Source organism: Squalius cephalus (assembly GCF_949319135.1).
Source record: "Squalius cephalus genome assembly, chromosome: 15".
NCBI classification, from domain to species: Eukaryota; Metazoa; Chordata; class Actinopteri; order Cypriniformes; family Leuciscidae; genus Squalius; species Squalius cephalus.
In genome coordinates, this window is record NC_137136.1 from 4550479 (window position 1) to 4569532 (window position 19054).

General features: G+C 33.5%; 1 protein-coding gene across 1 annotated transcript; it reads right to left on the reverse strand.

Annotated features, from left to right (window-relative positions):
* Positions 1-1459: 1459 nt before the first annotated feature.
* slc6a20 (solute carrier family 6 member 20) lies at positions 1460-18499 on the reverse strand. The gene is made up of 11 exons (XM_079894862.1): positions 18300-18499; positions 15142-15282; positions 14950-15041; positions 13538-13765; positions 12336-12446; positions 12016-12257; positions 9414-9576; positions 7948-8152; positions 6490-6649; positions 4991-5156; positions 1460-2199 (listed from the first exon to the last, which is right to left on the reverse strand). The coding sequence occupies exons 1-11, from the start codon at positions 18421-18423 to the stop codon at positions 2026-2028; spliced, it is 1806 nt and encodes a 601-aa protein (XP_079750988.1). The 5' UTR covers positions 18424-18499; the 3' UTR covers positions 1460-2025.
* Positions 18500-19054: the final 555 nt, after the last annotated feature.

Below are 19054 nucleotides of genomic sequence, written 5' to 3' on the forward strand. Positions count from 1 at the left end.
GGTCTTCCTCAGTCTTGAGATCTGGGAGCTTTTACGAATGAACTGTTTATTAAAGTGATTCAGCTGAACGAACTGATTCGTACGAATCTTAACTTGGGACCGCAAGCGTCTCATTGTCCAAAGGAGTTTCCAGCAGGACCGTCCCATCACTGAAGCGCTGTGCCATATCTGTGTTTCTCTCTCGAGTGAAGGATCAACGATGCCTTACGTTTGCTGTGCTCTTCATCAGATCCCTCTGCATCTTCACTGCGGGATGTTCTTCTCATGTCTGGCTCCTGCTTGGGCGGAGAACGTTAAAATGATGTGTATAATTGTTATTAAAGTTATTATCATGAAGTCAGTTTCGGTCTAAATGGAAAAGAGTAATGACGAACGCTGCAGAAAAATGCATTATCACAAACGGTACTGTTGGCCACTGTACTCAGTTCGCTTGCTTGATGTCACTCAAAACTAGTTTTATCCGCATTGACCGGAACATGTTTGCTTGACATTCCTGGCAGGAATTTCAAAACTTGCTTTGATCAAGCTCAAATTGAATGGGAATAACAGGCTCAAAATGCCACAGCAGATCAGCCGAAGCGGGCGCAAACCATGACCTGTGTGTGTGTGTGACCCATGTGTCTGCAGGGGTTCGACCAATTAACAGCATTCTCTCCACATGAACTCGATGGCCAGTCAAATTCAATGTTATTGCAAGAAAAAGTTGCACCTGTAGATTAATAATTCTGTCATTCATGTGCGTCGTTCCAAACTTGCATAACACAATGAGACATTCAGTACATTCATGCTGTTCATAGCAATAATTCATTGTGAACGCATCTGTCGATCTGCAAAAATTATGGTTTTATAAATCATTAATGTGTCTTTTGAAGTCGTATGATGCTTTGTTCGAGAAACAGACTGAGATTTAAGTCGGACTCTGCTGAATAATGTTTTTCTCAGAAATGTCACGATACGAAAAGTAAAATGTATCGCCAATGCCATTTCATGTCGACTTTAATGAGCCATGGCGAAGAAACAATATGAAACATGAAAATGCATGTCTTTGAACATTCAGCAACACTGTAAATCTAGACGTTTATTTCAACTTTACTGGTTTTTGTTTTAGTGATGTGATAAATGTGTTTATTTGAACATATTTTCCATGCATTTTCAAGATTCAAGATGCTAAAGACCAATAAAGTAAATATTACAGAAAGGCTACAAAAATATCAAATATAAAAGGAGAAAGTGCACTAAAAAAAAGCTAATGCTAAACACTACAATACACAAGTTCAAGACTATAACATTCTTTGATATGATTCTGTGTACAGTAGCATACAGTTCTTTATTAAGTGCTGGCAAACAAGATAATGACACTTCATCAGGACTTCAACTCAATTGAGTCCAATAAAACATACAACTTATGTTTTGGCAAGAAATATATGAAGATTAGTATCAATAATTCACTGATATTCCTCAGAATATTGATGTTTTATTACTCCAAATACACCACATCTTTCTCTCTCTCTCTCTCTCTCTCTCTATATATATATATATATATATAAATCAAGAGCAAAAAAGAATGAAATACAGGAGAAAACGTTCATTCATTTGTTCATTAGGCATCCAAAATATTGTGATTTGACATGTAGAAAATTTAATTTACTACTAAAATAATACAAAAAGTTATTTACACATAGTTTTACACAATTTCATACTACATTTACTGTAGTTCACAGTCCTGATATTCAGTGTTTGGAAATGTATCTGCTGTTCATATAATGTATAAATAGTTTTATTGTTGCCGTAAGAAAAAAAAAAGTCCTTTTCATGAATCAGATTGTCATATTTTCTGTAGGAAATGTAAATGTAAAAATGTTTTAGTCCTAATAAGCTAACTGTATTGTTCAACCAACCAGAAGCTGAAAGTGTTCATAACACGAGGATGCAAGCATCAGTCAGATATAGAAGTATATATATCCTTTCTCAAGCTCACAAAGGTAAAAGGTCCCAAACGTGTGTGTTTTCCACGAGTCTTTGAGTTCAGATGTCGGAGGACACTGTGTTGAGTGTTTGCGGAGGGACGGGTGTTCCTCTCTGCTTCCTCCGACAGAAGGCGTAGAGAGCCGAGATCGGGACACAGCTGACCGAAGACACCAGCAGGAGAATGATGAAGACCTGCCCGTACACCGGATACTCCTTCACCACTGACTTGCCCTGTGTCACGGAGGAGGGGAGAAACAAACACTGTGTCTTTATCTGATCATTCCTTAGCTTTGAACCTAGAACTGTTTGGTTATAAGACCATTTATTTTCATTTGACATTTTTATGATTTAACTCTTGCATGTGGACGGCTGTTCAAAAAGCACTTTCTTGCGTTTGCATGAGTTTTGATCCACAGTTGTACCTCTGATGGAATCACGTCCTCATGTTCTGATATCAAAGATATACGAAGTTCAACTTGTATGAAGTTTGCAATATTTCGCATTTATAGTTTTTTGTAAATATTGTATAGGGGAGCGCGGGGCACAACCTAACGCGGGGCTAGTTGTAACTTGGATGACGAAACTTTGTGTATTTACTAGTTGCCATATATATATAGAAAAAAAAATTCCGCCAATTTTTTTTTTTTTTTTGGAAGATATCCATAGACATTTATTAAACCATAGCAAAAGTAAATTTCTTATTTAAGTTAATTTTTCATCTCTATTTTTTGTGTTTATTTAAAATAAGACAAATCTGATATTATTTTAATCTCCAAGATGTTATTTAACAGTTGAGATAGTTCTTTAATGCTTCGCTAACTAGCAGAAGACACTAGCAGGGTTTAAATCCCAGTTGTGCAGGCGGGGGCATGTTGTAACACTGCGTTACAATGTGCCCCTATTAGAAATATGCTATTATATTCTATACTTTTATTAATTTTATTGAGAAAACGTGAGAAAAAGGTGAATAAAAACTGAGAGTCAATGTTCAGAAATTACTAATTATTTATTTGTTTTGAACTATGTTGTATAGCTGTGTTTTCATGTGTTCGTATAGTCAAAACTCAAAAATGAGTTTATATTTAATTATTAAAAATTGCCATTATTTTATATGAAAAAGTTTTTTAATTGTATTTTATTTAGAAAATATTTTAGTTTGTTTTGTATATTTTTTTTATTAGATCAGATAACATTTTAAGCTGTCATATGGTCATGTTACAATGTGCTCCTCACATGTTACAATGTACCCCACCTATGGGGCATGTTGTCACATTTCACTTCCATTCTTTCGGGGTATATCAAGAAAAAAATATATACTGTATTAATAAAACAAAAGCACATAATTGTACTAGACATGTGGGAAATTAATGTGGGGAAAAATTAATACTCTGAACCATAAGTAGATTTACACAAACTGAGAAAGTCAAAAAGCGTTACTTTGTGCCCCGCTCTCCCCTAGTTTTCGCATGATTTTATATCATTTTATTGATTGGTTTGTTAAACACAATATTGCTGTGTTATTACTGTATTATGTTTAATACAGTATCTCTTCAGTTTAAACCATAAACGCATGCTGTCCATTAAAGTGGACATTTCAGATCTTGTTTTTCAGAGCAATAAAAACACACAGGGAAAAAAAAATCCTGACTGAGGTTATCATAATTCATGCATGAAAGGGTTAAGTTGCCTAACTTGTAGTAAGAGTTTACTGGAAACTAAATGTTCTTTTTACATTTTTAAGATTTAATTTATTTGGGTACCACTTGACAATTTGTTATTTGTCTCATTTGTTATCATTAGTTGATTAACTAACATGAACTAACAATGAGCAATACATTTGTTACTGTATTTGTTAATCTTTGTTAATGTTAGTGAATAAAAATTCAGCTGTTCATTGTTTGTTCATGTTAGTTCACAGTGCATTAACTAATGTTAACAAATACATCTTTTGATTTTAATAATGTATTAGTAAATGTTGAAAATAACATTAACAAAGATTAATAAATGCTGTGCATTAATAAAAAGTGCAGTTCATTATTAGTTCATGCTAACTAATGTAGTTTACTAATGAAACCTTATTGTAAAGTGTTATCATTTATTTTAAGTAAGGGTTTTATTTTTATTTTATTTTCATTTTACAGTTTTATAATTTAAGTAATTCTTAGTAAGCGTTATATTTTGATTGTTTTTATTTTAGAATTATTTATTTTCATTTTACATTTTTATAATGAATGTAATTGTTTGTAAGTGTTTTTAGTGTTTTTATTTTTAAATTATTTTAATTTTACATTTTCACGATTAAATTTATTTTAGGAAGGGTTTTATTTTGTTGTTTTTATTTAAAAAAAATTTTTTTACATTTTTATAATTTAATTTTTTTTTAAATTTTAAATTTGTTTTGATTTTTTTTTTATTTGTTTTAATTTTACATTTCCACTTTACAATAAGTTTTCATTAGTGAACTACTTTAGTTAACATGAACTAATAATGAACTGCACTTCTACAGCATTTATTAATCTTTGTTAATGTTCATTTCTACATTTACTAATGCATTATACAAATCAAATGTTGTATTTGTTAACATTAGTAAATGCACTGTGAACTAACATGAACAGACAATGAACAGCTGGATTTTTATTAATAACATTAACAAAGATTAACAAATACAGTAACAAATGTATACTCAGGGTTAATTCATGTTAGTTAATGCTGTACATTTACTAATGTTAACAAATGAAACCTTATGTAAAGTGTTACCGTGTTTTATTTTGATTGTTTTTATTTATTTATTTATTTTAAAATTAATTTGACATTTTAATAATTTATGTAATTTTTAGAGTTATATTTTGATTGTTGAAAAAAAAAATTCATTTTACATTTTCATGGTGTAATCCATTTTTAGTCTGTGGCTTATTTTGATATTTTGTATTGTTTCATTTTTCATTTGCACGATTTAATTCAACGTCAGTTTATCATCCACTCCTAAATGCCCTGGAGTTTCCCAGTTTGACCCGTGCCGTACCAGATCTTTGTCCCAGGCCTGATAGGTCGGTGTCCCGCCCTGGATGTAGTTAATGATGTAGAAGATGAAGAGGCTGATGAGGAGTACGGGACTGACCACGGCCCACATCAGCTTCCAGTACCAGTTCGGCCGATGCCCCAACATGTCCTCGATGTCTTTCTCAAACCTGTGGAAGATGAACAACATCACAATCATCAGAGACATGAAAATCTGTGCTTTTTTAAAACGGAAGAATTGTTTCCTTTTTTAGTTTTACAAGGTTCAAAGAAGAACAAATAACAAGGTTAGCATATAGGCAATATTTTATTTATCCCATATTGCACTCATATGTTTGGGTTTCAGTCATACTTCATCAGTCCAAACTATATTAAGGGTTAAATACAAGTATTTGAAAGCGCATGGATCATACAAGACAAAGACAATTCTTAGGCCATTTATGCACATCATTTTATATTGAGTCTGAATAAATAAATACAAATATTACTTGCTAACAATTCTTCATTCTTCATTAATTCTTCATATTTAGTTGAAGGATAGTGATCGCTATTTTTACTGGGTGTAAGTATAAGAAAATATCTGTCTTTCCTGGTTATTTTTGCAGAAGAAATGGGGATTATAATAACATGATTATGCTTTTCCATACAAATATCCTCCAAAAGTCAAATTCACGACGCAAGAATTAAATTCTTCTTTCGATTCAATTTTCAATTCAGGAATCCCAGCTAGCAAAAATATGTTATTAAAGTTGTAAAAACGTTATTTCAGAATGCTCTCTGAAAGAAATATAATTGATTGAAAATGTTTTAAAAAGGCTTTTTCTTGGTTATGCGAATGTAAACGTTAATTTGTTACTTTTGCATGTACTCTGAAATTCCAAAACAAGTAACATTAAAAAAACGTTACATGAACGTCCAACTAAATGTTTGATGTTTTGTTCTGTGAATGATGTATAAATAATGTTTTTGTGCTGAACATTATTAATGACCAGATAACTTTGCATGAATGTTTTATAAACGTTACTGGAAGAACGTTTGTTCAAAATGTACTGAATTGCTTAAATTCAACACTTTAAAACCTGTTTTGTTTGTTTTCCATCAAGCGTTTTCAGTTCAGGAATTTCCCAAATGAACATGCATGTATGAAAAACAACCATAATAACCAGCATTATTATAATCCTCAAAGAGTTTTAAACTGTGCAGAGCTTATGAACACATTTACAGATGATTATGTGACGTACAGAATTACGAGAAACAGTAAGAATATTATGAGTTTAAATGCTGCAGACTTTAGTCCTGACGATAAAGACAGATGCTTTTTTTTGTCATAAAGATATAAAATATTAATTTTGACCTTCTGAGGTTGGAAGGATTCCTGAGAGAAACTGCTTTTACTGAAAATGAAATGCTCTGTAAGAGTTTTGCACCCTACTTTGTGCTTTTAAAGTGAATTCAGCCCTCATGACTGGAGCCTGTAAAGTAAAGAGTCATTGAGTTTCTCACCTTCTCAATCCATAGATGTAACACACACTGATGACTTCAATGAGGACGATGAAGAGCAGAGAAAACGTCGCGGCGTATTCATTGAAGATGGTGAACCAGTAGTTGCCCGAACGGCTGGTGAAGCCGAAACCCAGAAGAAAGCAGAGAAGACACACCAGACCTGGCAGAAACCAGAGGACAACTATCAGAAAGCAGACTAGACCTGAGAGAAGCGCTCATGAAACACATATACCGCTGAACACACATGATTTCACTTAGGAATTAGAAAGAGGCAGAAATATAAAGAGCATCTGATCATAATTGCACAAAAAAGTTTAGCACGATTCTGTATAATTGCCCCTGCCAAACAAACAAACATATAAACATATAAACAAACAAAAAAAACATTAAACAATATATTGTGTAAAATAAATAAATAGATGAATGAATGAATGAATGAATGAATGAATAATTAAGCAACATCGAGAACATTGGGATGGTTTTGTAATACAAATAAAATTAAAATAAATATATAAATAAAAACTAAAATAAATAAATAGATTAATGATTGAATGAATGAATAATTAAGCAACATTGAGAATATTGGGATGGTTTTGTAATACAAATAAAATAAAAATAATAAATAAATAATAAATAACTGAACTTCAGGAACACTGGGACAGCTTCGTAATACAAATAAAATAAATAAATAAAATAAAAAACAATGAATGAATGAATGCTAAATTAAGCAACATCAAGAATATTCGGATGGTTTTGTAATACAAATTACAAATACATAAATAAAAAATAAAAATAAATAAATAAAAAGATGAATGAATGAATGAATGAATGAATGAATGAATGAAAGAATGAACATTGGGATAGTTTTGTAATACAAATAATTTTTTTTTTAAAATAAATAAAATATAAGCAAAAAATAGATGAATGATGGAATGAATGATATGAATGAACAATTGATGGGATGGTTTTGTGATGCAAAAAAAAATTGAATATAATATTTACTAAAATTTCACTACAAATATTTTGGTAACACTTTATTTTACAGTGTCCTTGTTACATGCTACATGTACTTACCTTAGTAATAACAGTAAATTATGCATGATTACATGCAACTAACCCTCAACCAAATCCTAATCCTACCCTAACCCTATAGTAAGTACATGTAGTTGCTTAATATTACTCAGAACTTAAATATATAATTACACTGGAACAATGACACCTTAAAATAAAGTGTAACCAATATTTGAAATATTATCATTTTACTTTGATAATCAGCCAAGCCGACAATGATCTGACAGTGGTCACATATCAGCCATCAGCAAGCTGCCGTTAAACCAGTTCAAACCACATTATTGACCAGTACAAGGCAAGTTTAGTGCCGGGTTCTGCTGGTCAAGCTGCAGTGATACACACCTTAACCAGCTCGTTCCAGTAACACACCAGCTGCATCCTTCTTACCGTTGATGGTCTCGTTGCTGAGTGTGCGTGACAGAAACTTGAGGTCTCCCAGTGGAGTGATGATGGCCGTGATGTTTCCCAGCATGCTCCCCATCCCTAACAGCAGCAGCATGACGAAGTACAGCACAGACCACAGCTGAGACAGAGGCATGTTCTTAATGGCCTCACTGTACACGATGAACGCCAGACCGGTGCCCTCCACCGCCTGCACACACACACACACACACACACACACACACACACACACACACACACACACACACACACACACACACACACACAATTAAAAATGTCTTCACTGTCGCTTTTAATCAATTGAATGCATCCTTGAATAAAAGTATTCATTTCTCTCTCTCTTTTTTAGTCTTTCCACAAATGTTTGAATGTTATCATTGTTTCCAAATGTAAATCAGCAGTTTTCAACGTGGATCATTATAAGAAACGTTTTCTTTTTATAAGAAGAGCAAATCAGCGTATTAGAATGTTTTTTGAAGGATCATGTGATATTGGAGTAATGATGCTGAACATTTAGCTTTGATCAAAAGAATAAATTAAATTTTTCAATTTATTAAAATAGAAAATAATTATTTGATGTTTTAATAATATTTCATAATTTAACTGTTTTTACAGTATTTTTGATCAAATAAATGCAGGCTTGGTGAGCAGAAGAGACTTCTTTCAAAAACATTAAGATTTGACAGGTACTGTATTTATACAAATATTGCTACACAACGATTTTTACACTAAGTGCTCAAAGACTGACCAGTTTACCGTAGAAAGTTTATAAGTAATTTTTTTTTTTTTTTAATATCTGTTTTGTACTGCTTCTTGTATGGTCTGTTTCTGCTACATTTTATCACTTTAATTTATTGATATTTTTGCTCTGAAAAATATTTATAGCCTACAAATATATTTTTTCCACCCATTTTGACTTTTTTTATATTTTGGAATATATTTAAAAATATATCTGAAAATATATTTTTCTGCTATGGGCAAGGTCGCTTTACAAGGGAATAGGAGAAAAGAAAACAAACCTAGAAAAAGTAGACAAAGAGTAAACAGAGAGTGAACAAAAATACAAATATAGAAGAGTAATAACTAAGTAAGCCTACACTGTAAAAAATGATTTTCATGATTTGTTATCACAACTTTTAATCTCTTGTCAAATCAACTTAGATAATTAATGTGGTTCAGATAACATAATATTTTGAGTTTCTAGTTATTAAACCAATCTCTTTGTTGTAGTAACTCAATTTTTTAATTTCAATGAACACAAAATTTTAAGGCAACCAGGTAACTTACTTTTTTACAGTGTAAAATAAAAAAATAAAATAAAATAAAATAAAATAAAATAAAGCAGAAATAGATATATAAAATTCCGACGGTAAATCGGCCAGTCATTGATCACTGTCGCTGTGTACTGTGGACAGTGATCTGCTGATGCGGTGATAAACAGCTCAGTTTACCGTGTCCAGTTCCGCCTCTAGACTGCACTCTTCGATCTTTGAAGCGATGGCCGCAAACCTCTCAGGATGAGTGAAGTTCAAATGACTGATCCAAGAGCTGATGTTCTCAACGCTGATGGTGTCCTCAGACAGATCGAAGGTGTTGAGCAGTAACAGCCTCATCCTGGATCAACAGAAAACGCTTTCTGAAAACTGATCTGAAGAGCTTCCTTGGGAAATGACAAGAGTTTCATCTGCACTGTTTACTGAGCTGATAACACTCATATTACATAAATTGTCGGTGTACTTTTTTTGGATGTTAAAATCTTGTATCACAATTTGATGTTCAGAGTTCCAGATGTCGTTCCAGATGTTTCCAGAAACTTTATTATTTAAAATACATTTATTTCATACTAAGTATACTACAAATCCATTAACATATTTACTGACATATCGCTTGAGACTTACTGATATTAATATAATAATACATTTTTTGGAGTAGCCTACTTCTTCATTATACAATGCACATTTCATAATATTATGCCTAAAATGTGTTTTAATATCACTATTAGTATGGATAGTATGATCTCTGTATAACATCTTTAAATGCAAGATATTTAAAGTGTACCTGAAGTATATTTGCAATAGTTCCACTTTAGCACAATAGTGGAGCGCCTAAGTGCTTATGTTTGGCAGAATCGTTCAGTTTATGATACAAGCGTGAAAATTGGCATGAGCAGTCTCCATGGGTCACTTGACAAGAAAATTGTCCGAGCCACTTGAAATTTCAAGATGGCGGCCATTTTTTAAGATGCCCGACACCTTAGTGGAGCAGTTAAGTGATATAGTGGTTTATTTGGTGATACAAGCATGAAAAATGGCATGAGCAGTCTCTGATGGTCACTTGACAATAAACCACCTACAGCTACTTAAAATTTCAAGATGGCGGCCATTTTTCAAGATGGCCACCACCTTAGTGGAGCAATTAGGCTTAAGAAATCATTTAGTTGGTGATACAAGCATGAAAATTGCCATGAGCCTAATTGCTCCACTAAGGTGTCGGCCATCTTGAAAAATGGCCGCCATCTTGAAATTTCAAGTAGCTGTGGGTGGCTTATTGTCTAGTGACCATCAGAGACTGCTCATGCCAATTTTCAGGCTTGTATCACCAAATAAACCACTATATCACTTAACTGCTCCACTAAGGTGTCGGCCATCTTGAAAAATGGCCGCCATCTTGAAATTTCAAGTGGCTCGGACAATTTTCTTGTCAAGTGACCCATGGAGACTGCTCATGCCAATTTTCACGCTTGTATCATAAACTGAACGATTATATCACTTAGCCGCTACAACCAAATAGTATATCTTTAGTTGAACTTCAGCTAAATTAGTTGTTCCGATTTAGCAGACTTTAAGCATATTAATTTACTATACCAAAAGTACAATAGCTGGGTATTTATATGAAATAAAAATACATATACCGCAGAAATAGATATACTTATCTACTGGAAATAAGTCTTCCGCATATTTTCATTTGCGTAATATTAGCTGTCTTCGTCCTTCTCTCACTAAGAGCAGCACAGCAATTCTAATTCATGCGCTGGTCACTTCACGAATTACTGTAATGCTCTTCTCTCTGGTCTTCCTACAAAACTCAGCGGCACGTGTCCTGTCTAGGACTTCTTTACGCGAGCACATCACTCCAATTCTTCAACAATTACATTGGCTTCCAGTTAAGTACCGTATTGATTTTAAAATTCTGCTTCTCACATTTAAGGCTTTACATAATTTGGCTCCTCCGTATCTCACTGATCTTTTAAACATTTATACTCCTTCTCGTTCTCTAAGATCGTCTCACTCTATTTCTCTTGTGTCGCCACGTATTCGCTTAACTACAATGGGAGCGAGAACTTTTAGTTTTGTGGCGCCTCGGTTATGGAATTCGCTTCCCCCCAACATACGGAATTGTGACAGTCTTCAAATTTTTAAATCCCGTCTAAAAACGTATCTTTTTACTCAGGCTTACGTGTGAATTGCAGCATTCTTTTCTTTGTGATGGATGTAATTATGCTGTAAATTTTATAATTTCATTTTTATTGTTATTATTTCACTGGTTGTTTGCTGTAAGGTGTCCTTGGGTGTTCAGAAAGGCGCCTTTAAATAAAATGTATTATTATTATTATTATAAGTACACCAATATTTAAAGGTATCTGTAGTGTACTTATCCTTTATTTTATGCTATTTATGTTTCACTAGGGCAGTTAATGAGTCAATGAAAGATGAGCGGAGTGTTTTAGGAAACCTATTTGAAAACCATCATTATTGTTGCAGATTTCATGACATGTTCTTCTTTTTCCACAGAGTTTTGTGAATAAGTGATGGATGATACTCTGAATAGTTTAAACACTCTGAAAGACGTCATCTGAAACAAGCTTATAAACTTAGAGAAGCCAAGAGATCATAAAATGAACCGACTGCCAACATTCAGTTTAATGTTTGATGGAATAAAATAATGAGCACGATCATTCATTCTGCACATGTTTGTTAATCTCTTGATAAGATCACAGAATTACTAAACCTGATGTTCAAACTCATTTACGTAAGAGCATCGCTGGCGTCTCACCTTTCCAGACAGCTTTCGTAGTTGAAGGTGGCTTTGAAGCCGTAGATGGCGAAGGTCACGATGCTGGCGAACACAGACGTGCCGCTGTTAATGAGTGACACGACCACGGCCTGCCTCTCGAAGTTATTGTTGTGGTGGTTGTAACTGGCAAAGGCGATCAAAGAGCCGAAGCCCAAACCCAGAGAGAAGAAGATCTGAGTGGCAGCATTGATCCATGTCTGAGGGTTTGCTAACTGCTCCAGCTAAACACACACGGGTTTAATGCACACTCAACACTCAGAAATCAGTGAAGAAGCAACCAATGATCTGGACTTTCTTACCTTGGGTGTGAACAAGTACTTGACTCCGTTCCAGGCCCCGTGAAGAGTGACACCACGGATCAGATAGATGATCAGAACCACATATGGAAACGTAGCCGTAAAATACACAACCTGTGGAGGACGGTCAAAGGTACAACGGGTTGGAACTAAATGAAATGAGTAAATTAGCTGGTTTCTCTAGTGATATATTTTAACATTATTATTTTAAAATATTTTGGTGATCAAAGCTGAATTTGCAGCATCGTGTCTTCAGTGTCACGTGATCCTTCAGAAATCATTTTAAAATGCTGATTTGGTGCTAAAGAAACATTTCTTACTATTATCATCAATGATCCTATCTATTTGAAAGAGGGAATCCTGAAATACTGAGCCACGCCTGAGCCTTATCTACACTGTATTTTTGTGGAAACTGATTTTTTTTGGATTCATTGATGAATATAAAGTTCAAAAGAACAGCATTTATTATCAATAGAACTTTTTTGGAATATTTATTCATTTAATAAATGTCTTTATTGTCTTTTTTTAATCAATTTAATGTGCCTTTGCTAAATAAAAGTTTTCTTTTTTAAATCTTACTTACCCCAAACTTTTGAATGGCAGTGTATTATCATTTATTTTATTTTTTTTAATAAACACATTTTAAACAAAAAATAAAAATAGAGCAGCAAAAACTGTTTTCAACATTGATAATAATAAGAAATTATCTTTTCTGAAGGATCATGTGACACTGAAGACTGAAGTAACGGCTGCTCAAAATTCAGCTTAGAAAGGAAAATTACATTTTAAAATATATATATTTTTTAAAAACAGTTCATTTAAATTGTAATAATATTTCACAGTATTACTGTTTTTACTGTATTTTTGATCAAATAAATGCAGCCTTGATAGAGACTTCTTTCAAAAACTTTCAAAAACCTTAATGTTTGCACCTGACCAGTAGTGTGTGTATATATATATATATATATATACCATCATACACACTAACACACATACATATATATGTGTGTGTGTGTGTGTGTGTGTGTGATGATGATGATTTATGAAGTGAAATCCGACAATTAAACTATAAAAACAAACCTTTCAAAAGATCATAATTAGTCAATTGAAAAACATATGAATCCATTTCAATGTTTGATGTTAAGGATGTTCTGTTAAGGTTTTGGTTTGAGAGTCCAGTTGAGAATCAGACGGTATAGTCTCACCATTCCGGTAGATTTGACCCCTCGGACGATGAACAGGTAGACGATGATCCAGGCCAGCAGGAGACACAGCGCCTGGCCCATGTGAATGCCTCCGTTCTCATCGATGGAGGACGAGATGTTCAGCGTCTCGCGGAAGAAGAAGTACTGTGTGGGTGAAGCCACCTCACACTCCTCCAGATACCCCGTCCGGTTACTGTTGACGGGACACTCGGCCCAGGGCAGCACTGACTGCAGACGCATTAAAGGATTAGTTCACCTCAAAATGAAAATTTCCTGATAATTTACTCACCCCAATGCCATCCAACATGTTCATGTCTTTCTCTCTTCAGTGGAAAAGAAATTAGGTTTTTTGAGGAAAACATTTCAGGATTTTTCTACACACAATGGACTTCAACAATTTGGTTGAAATTGTGTGGAGAAAAATCCTGAAATGTTTTCCTCAAAAAACTTGATTTCTTTTCCACTGAAGAAAGAAATTCCTCTAAATAAATGATCAGGACATTTTCATTTTGAGGTGAACTAATCCTTTAACACCACAATACATTTATGATCCACAGATCCAGGACAACAACTTCATAAAGATCAAACTCATTATAGTTCCACTTGAGTCAAGCAAATCTTTTCAGAAATGAATTACGTGCTACTAAGAAAAAGTTCTCATTTTACTCTTCAACAATGAATATATTTTAAGATTTTAGATTATTTTGCCATTTTCTGCATAAGTAACAAAGTTTAGTTTGGTTTACACATCAAAAAATGATTTTCTTGTCTTGTTTTCCAGTACAAATATTCTTTACTGTATACTGACTTAAGATGCAAAATAACAGTCTTGTTTTGATCAAAGTTAAGTGATTGTTTATGCTTAAAATGAGAAAAAATATCTGATTTATTTCAGATTATGCCATTGACTGATTTTTTTAATTTAGTTTTAAACATAAACATTGAGTTAACTTAATATTTTCCTTGTTTTAAGCATAAACAATCACTTAATTTGAATAAATTTCTCCCAAAACACATGTTATTTTCCATCTCAAATAAATGTATCTTGTAAGATTGTACTGGAAAGAACTTTGATTAATTTGATGATGCTTTTAGTTGTCAATAAAAGTGTAATGCACATTTTACAGTGAAAAATCCATTCTGCAGAATTAGCATAAAATCATCTCTTTACATCAGCATTGGGATCATTGATAAGCCCATATAAAAATGCTGGGTTGTTTTAACACAAATTTGGGTCAAATATGGACAAACCCAGCCATTGGGTTACATTTTTTAATTCATTTTTTTAACCCAGTGTTTGAGTTTGTCCATATTTGACCTAAAATTGGATTAAAACAACCCAGCGTTTTATAGAGTGTAAAAACATGATTCTCTTCATAGAAACATATATATTTATTTTTCAGTAAACTAACCTGGAATGAATGGAAGAGATACCAGAAGCTCCAGGCGTTGATGACGTTGTAGTACAGACACAAGTACATGGAGGTCACAACACTGGCAATGCCTGAACAATGCATGTACAGATGAGGATGATAAAGGATGATATCTGATCATTTTATGCCATTAAATGTCTCGTATAGTATAGTGAAGTACGGGACACTGACCCAGTCCACCCAGATACGGGCTGATGGCGGTCCACGCTCCGATGCTGCCCAGACGCATCTTCTGCCCGATGGCCAGCTCCATGCAGAACAGAGGAATCCCCTCCAGAACCAGCATCAGCAGATACGGGATCAGAAACCCACCTGGAGAAATACAAACACACATTAAAAAAAAAACTTTAAAGTCAGCAGAAAACGGAAGTTGCGATCGTCTTTCCTTCCCTATTGTGACGTATATTTAAGTCAAGTGGCTTTTGGAACAAGAAAAAATTATATTGGGGAGTTGATTGGATGGTTGTGGTTTGCTATTGGTGGATCTCATGTGATTGACAGGTTTGCCCCGCCCTTGCGCCGGTAAACGCATCATCAGAGAAGAGATGTTGCTGCAAGAGGGAGAAGTTAATTTGATTACGAGGGTATGCATGCATAAAAAAAATTGTGATGTGCATGGATAAATCATTGAGAATAAATATGAAAAAATAAGAACTTTGATTTCATGGTGACTTTAACCAGCCTTCTAGAGTTCACTATCTCTCTTTATCAACACCTATTTCATCATTGTGTGGCTTCATGAGGACTAAAGGTCTAAAACTTATCAATCTAAGACTAAAACCATAAAAAAATAAAAAAAATAATTCATTAGTTGAAATGAAAATATTAAGAAAACTTTAAACATATTTTTATTTCAGCTAGTTGCCAAGGCAACATTTCTAATTTTCATTTAGGTTAAGTTAAAGTTCTAAAATAACTCAAATTAAATAAACTAAAATGTAATTTAAACTATATAGACATAATAAAAATGAAAAAACAAAATCACTCAAATTTACTAAAATTTGTAACTAAATCTAATATATATATATATATATATATATATATATATATATTATATTATATATATATATATATATATTAAATATATATATAAAACTTTAATAGTATATTAGTGATACTAAAATAACACTGGATGGATTTCATGCATTTTTTTTACCAGAGAATTTCCATGACTTTTTCAGTCATTTGTATAATTCACTTTTACAAATCAGTTTACAGAGATTTGAGGAGCACATGTCAGGAATTTGTAGATATAGATAAAAAAGTTGGTTATTATTCATGAAATCACCATTTTGAAATTACTTTCATAATATGAAATTTGAAATAATTTAAAAACATGCAAAGATGCATTTATGTCATGCAAAATGTGATTACTAAGAACATTTCATTTACTGAAAATCATGTTAGGTATTCCATGTTATTTGTACAGTGTAAATTTGAGCACTTGGAGGTTGAGCAGCTCTAACTCTCTCTAATCCTCACAGGAAAACAGGATTACTCTGGATCATGAGGGAATTTTGGAATATTTGACAGCATCATGCAAATCAGCACTGACTAACTGCGCATAACACACCTTCCTTTACATTTGTACTTTGATCGCATTGCTAAACGGTAAACAGAAGATTTGTGAATTGTTATTCAGGAGATGCTCCTCAAAGATGCACTGAATGCATAACCAGAGACGTTTAGTAGACGAATGAAACGGAGGAGAAATGTTAATCAGTTTTCTGCCAGATGAATCTAGAGGAGCCTCGGCTAAAGTAAAGCAGGAATCTCAGCTTGACTTTCCGCTTCCACACACAATTCCAACACTAAATCTGACCGTAGAACAGCTGATATGTGCTGAGAATCTGGATGAGACGCTCAATGAAGTTGAGGACGATAAAACTCTTTGATGACGAGAACACTGACTTTCTGCACAAACCAGTGCACTTGAAGAGACAGATATATCTGAGAACTACTAAAACACTTACTTCACTAATCTAACACTTATCTTACTGCAATTTCATTCAAAGAAAATTGAAAAGACCTGGATGATCTCTCTCTCTCTCTCTCTCTCTCTCTCTCTCTCTCTCTCTCTCTCTCTCTCTCTCTCTCTCTCTCTCTCTCTCTCTCTCTCTCTCACACACACACACTTGTTTTTATATCTTTATGTAGACTCTCCATGGACGTGATTTTTTTTATTGTACAAACTGTATATTGTATCCCCCTACACTAAACCTACCCATCACAGAATTTTCTGCATTTTTACATAAAAAAAACAAAAAAACATCACTTGGTATAATTTATTAACTCTTTTCCTCGACCAAATGACCCCACAGTGCAGAATGTGAAACATTTTACTATCTTTGAGGACATTTGGTCCTTAAACAAGAACACACACATTGATTTATGATTTAATAACAAATGAATGATGAATTATGAAAAATCAAAGTAATTGCTATTAATTAATAATATATAGTAACAGCCACAGTGTAAAAAGTAAATATTGCCATTTTGGTAACACTTTATTTTACAGTGTCCTTGTTACATGTTACATGTACTTACCATAGTAATAACAGTAAATGATGCATAATTACATGCAACTAACCCTCAACCAAATCCTAATCCTACCCTAACCCTTTAGTAAATACATGTAGTTCATTAATATTACTCAGTACTTAAATATATAATTACACTGGAACAATGACACCTTAAAATAAAGTGTAACTGCATTTTTTTTTTACTATTAACTATTTCTACCTGATCTGCTTGTGAAAAATCTTTTATTAATGTAATATATTCAGCTCGATTTAGTTCTATTTAATAAAAATGAGCTCATTTAGACATTGCCAAGTATTTTTTGTTCATTAAATTAAAGGCATAAGAGGACTGACATCATGTTTTATTATACATCATGTCATCTTGTATGCATTGCAGTTAATACAGACCAAAATAACATCTTCATTTCATGTCCAAATGTTCAGACCTTTATAAAGATATTATTGAAGAGATTCAACTTGTATTGAAGAGCCATGCTTGTTTTTCCACATGTATCCCACTGGTAAGACATCCATGAGCATAATCACGGAGGATAACGATAATGACTACAGTGTAAAATACATAATCATCCAGGAAAAACTCTTTATACATACAGCTAAACTTTTTTTATTTTTTTTTAACAAAGTAGAGTTGTTTTTGATATTTCTAAGATTTAAAAAAAAATCTTTTGGGAAGAAATATCAAATTGCACATATTTTGTTCTGTTGTTGTTATCAATGTCTCTGTCAAGAACTAAACAATCTACACTGCAAGCATGAGGAGAACAAGTAAAACACTAATCATCTTACCTCCTCCATGCATTTGGCAGAGATACGGAAAACGCCAGACATTCCCAAGTCCCACTGCATAAGACACACATGCCAGGACAAACTGCATAGGACTGTCCCAGGACGGACGGGCTTCCTTGCTCATGATGATGATAATGTCCTTCAACACTGTCAGCTCGCACAGGAGGAGATCAGTCACACTGCACTCTGCAAACAGACAAATCCCCAGAGAACGACGGAGTCTGGGAATATTTCAAAGTCCAGGGTGCAAATGTGAAGTTAAACTTGGAGTGTAAAGTGGGAGTTTCCTAATGAAGCCGGAGGGAGGGACGGAGAGTTTCTCTGGCTGAGTTTATCTACGTAATTCAGGTGAATGTTTGATCATAGTGAGTTATCTCCTCAAACATTCATTATCGTCTTTTTATTGCAGTGTTTGTAAAAGAGCCGAGTACTTTCAGTAAAGACATACCGGTACGGTAGTAATAAATCAAGGCTTTAAAGGTGTTTTCAGTCCTTTTTATGCCTGTCTGACGCTTCAGTCGATATGTGTTGTCCTACAAGTTTTAGCAGGTTTATCCAGTTGAAATGTAAAATCTTGCTCTTCTTGAAAACTTTTGACTTGCATAAATATTTATGACATCATCCTGAACAACTTTTGTCCAATCAAATGCTCTGAAGAATGAGAATATCCCTCCCCTATTCCACCTGCACATGATGTCCAAGTGGTTGATCATGATAGATGTTTTTTGTTTTTTTTAAAAGTATTGTCTCTAGTG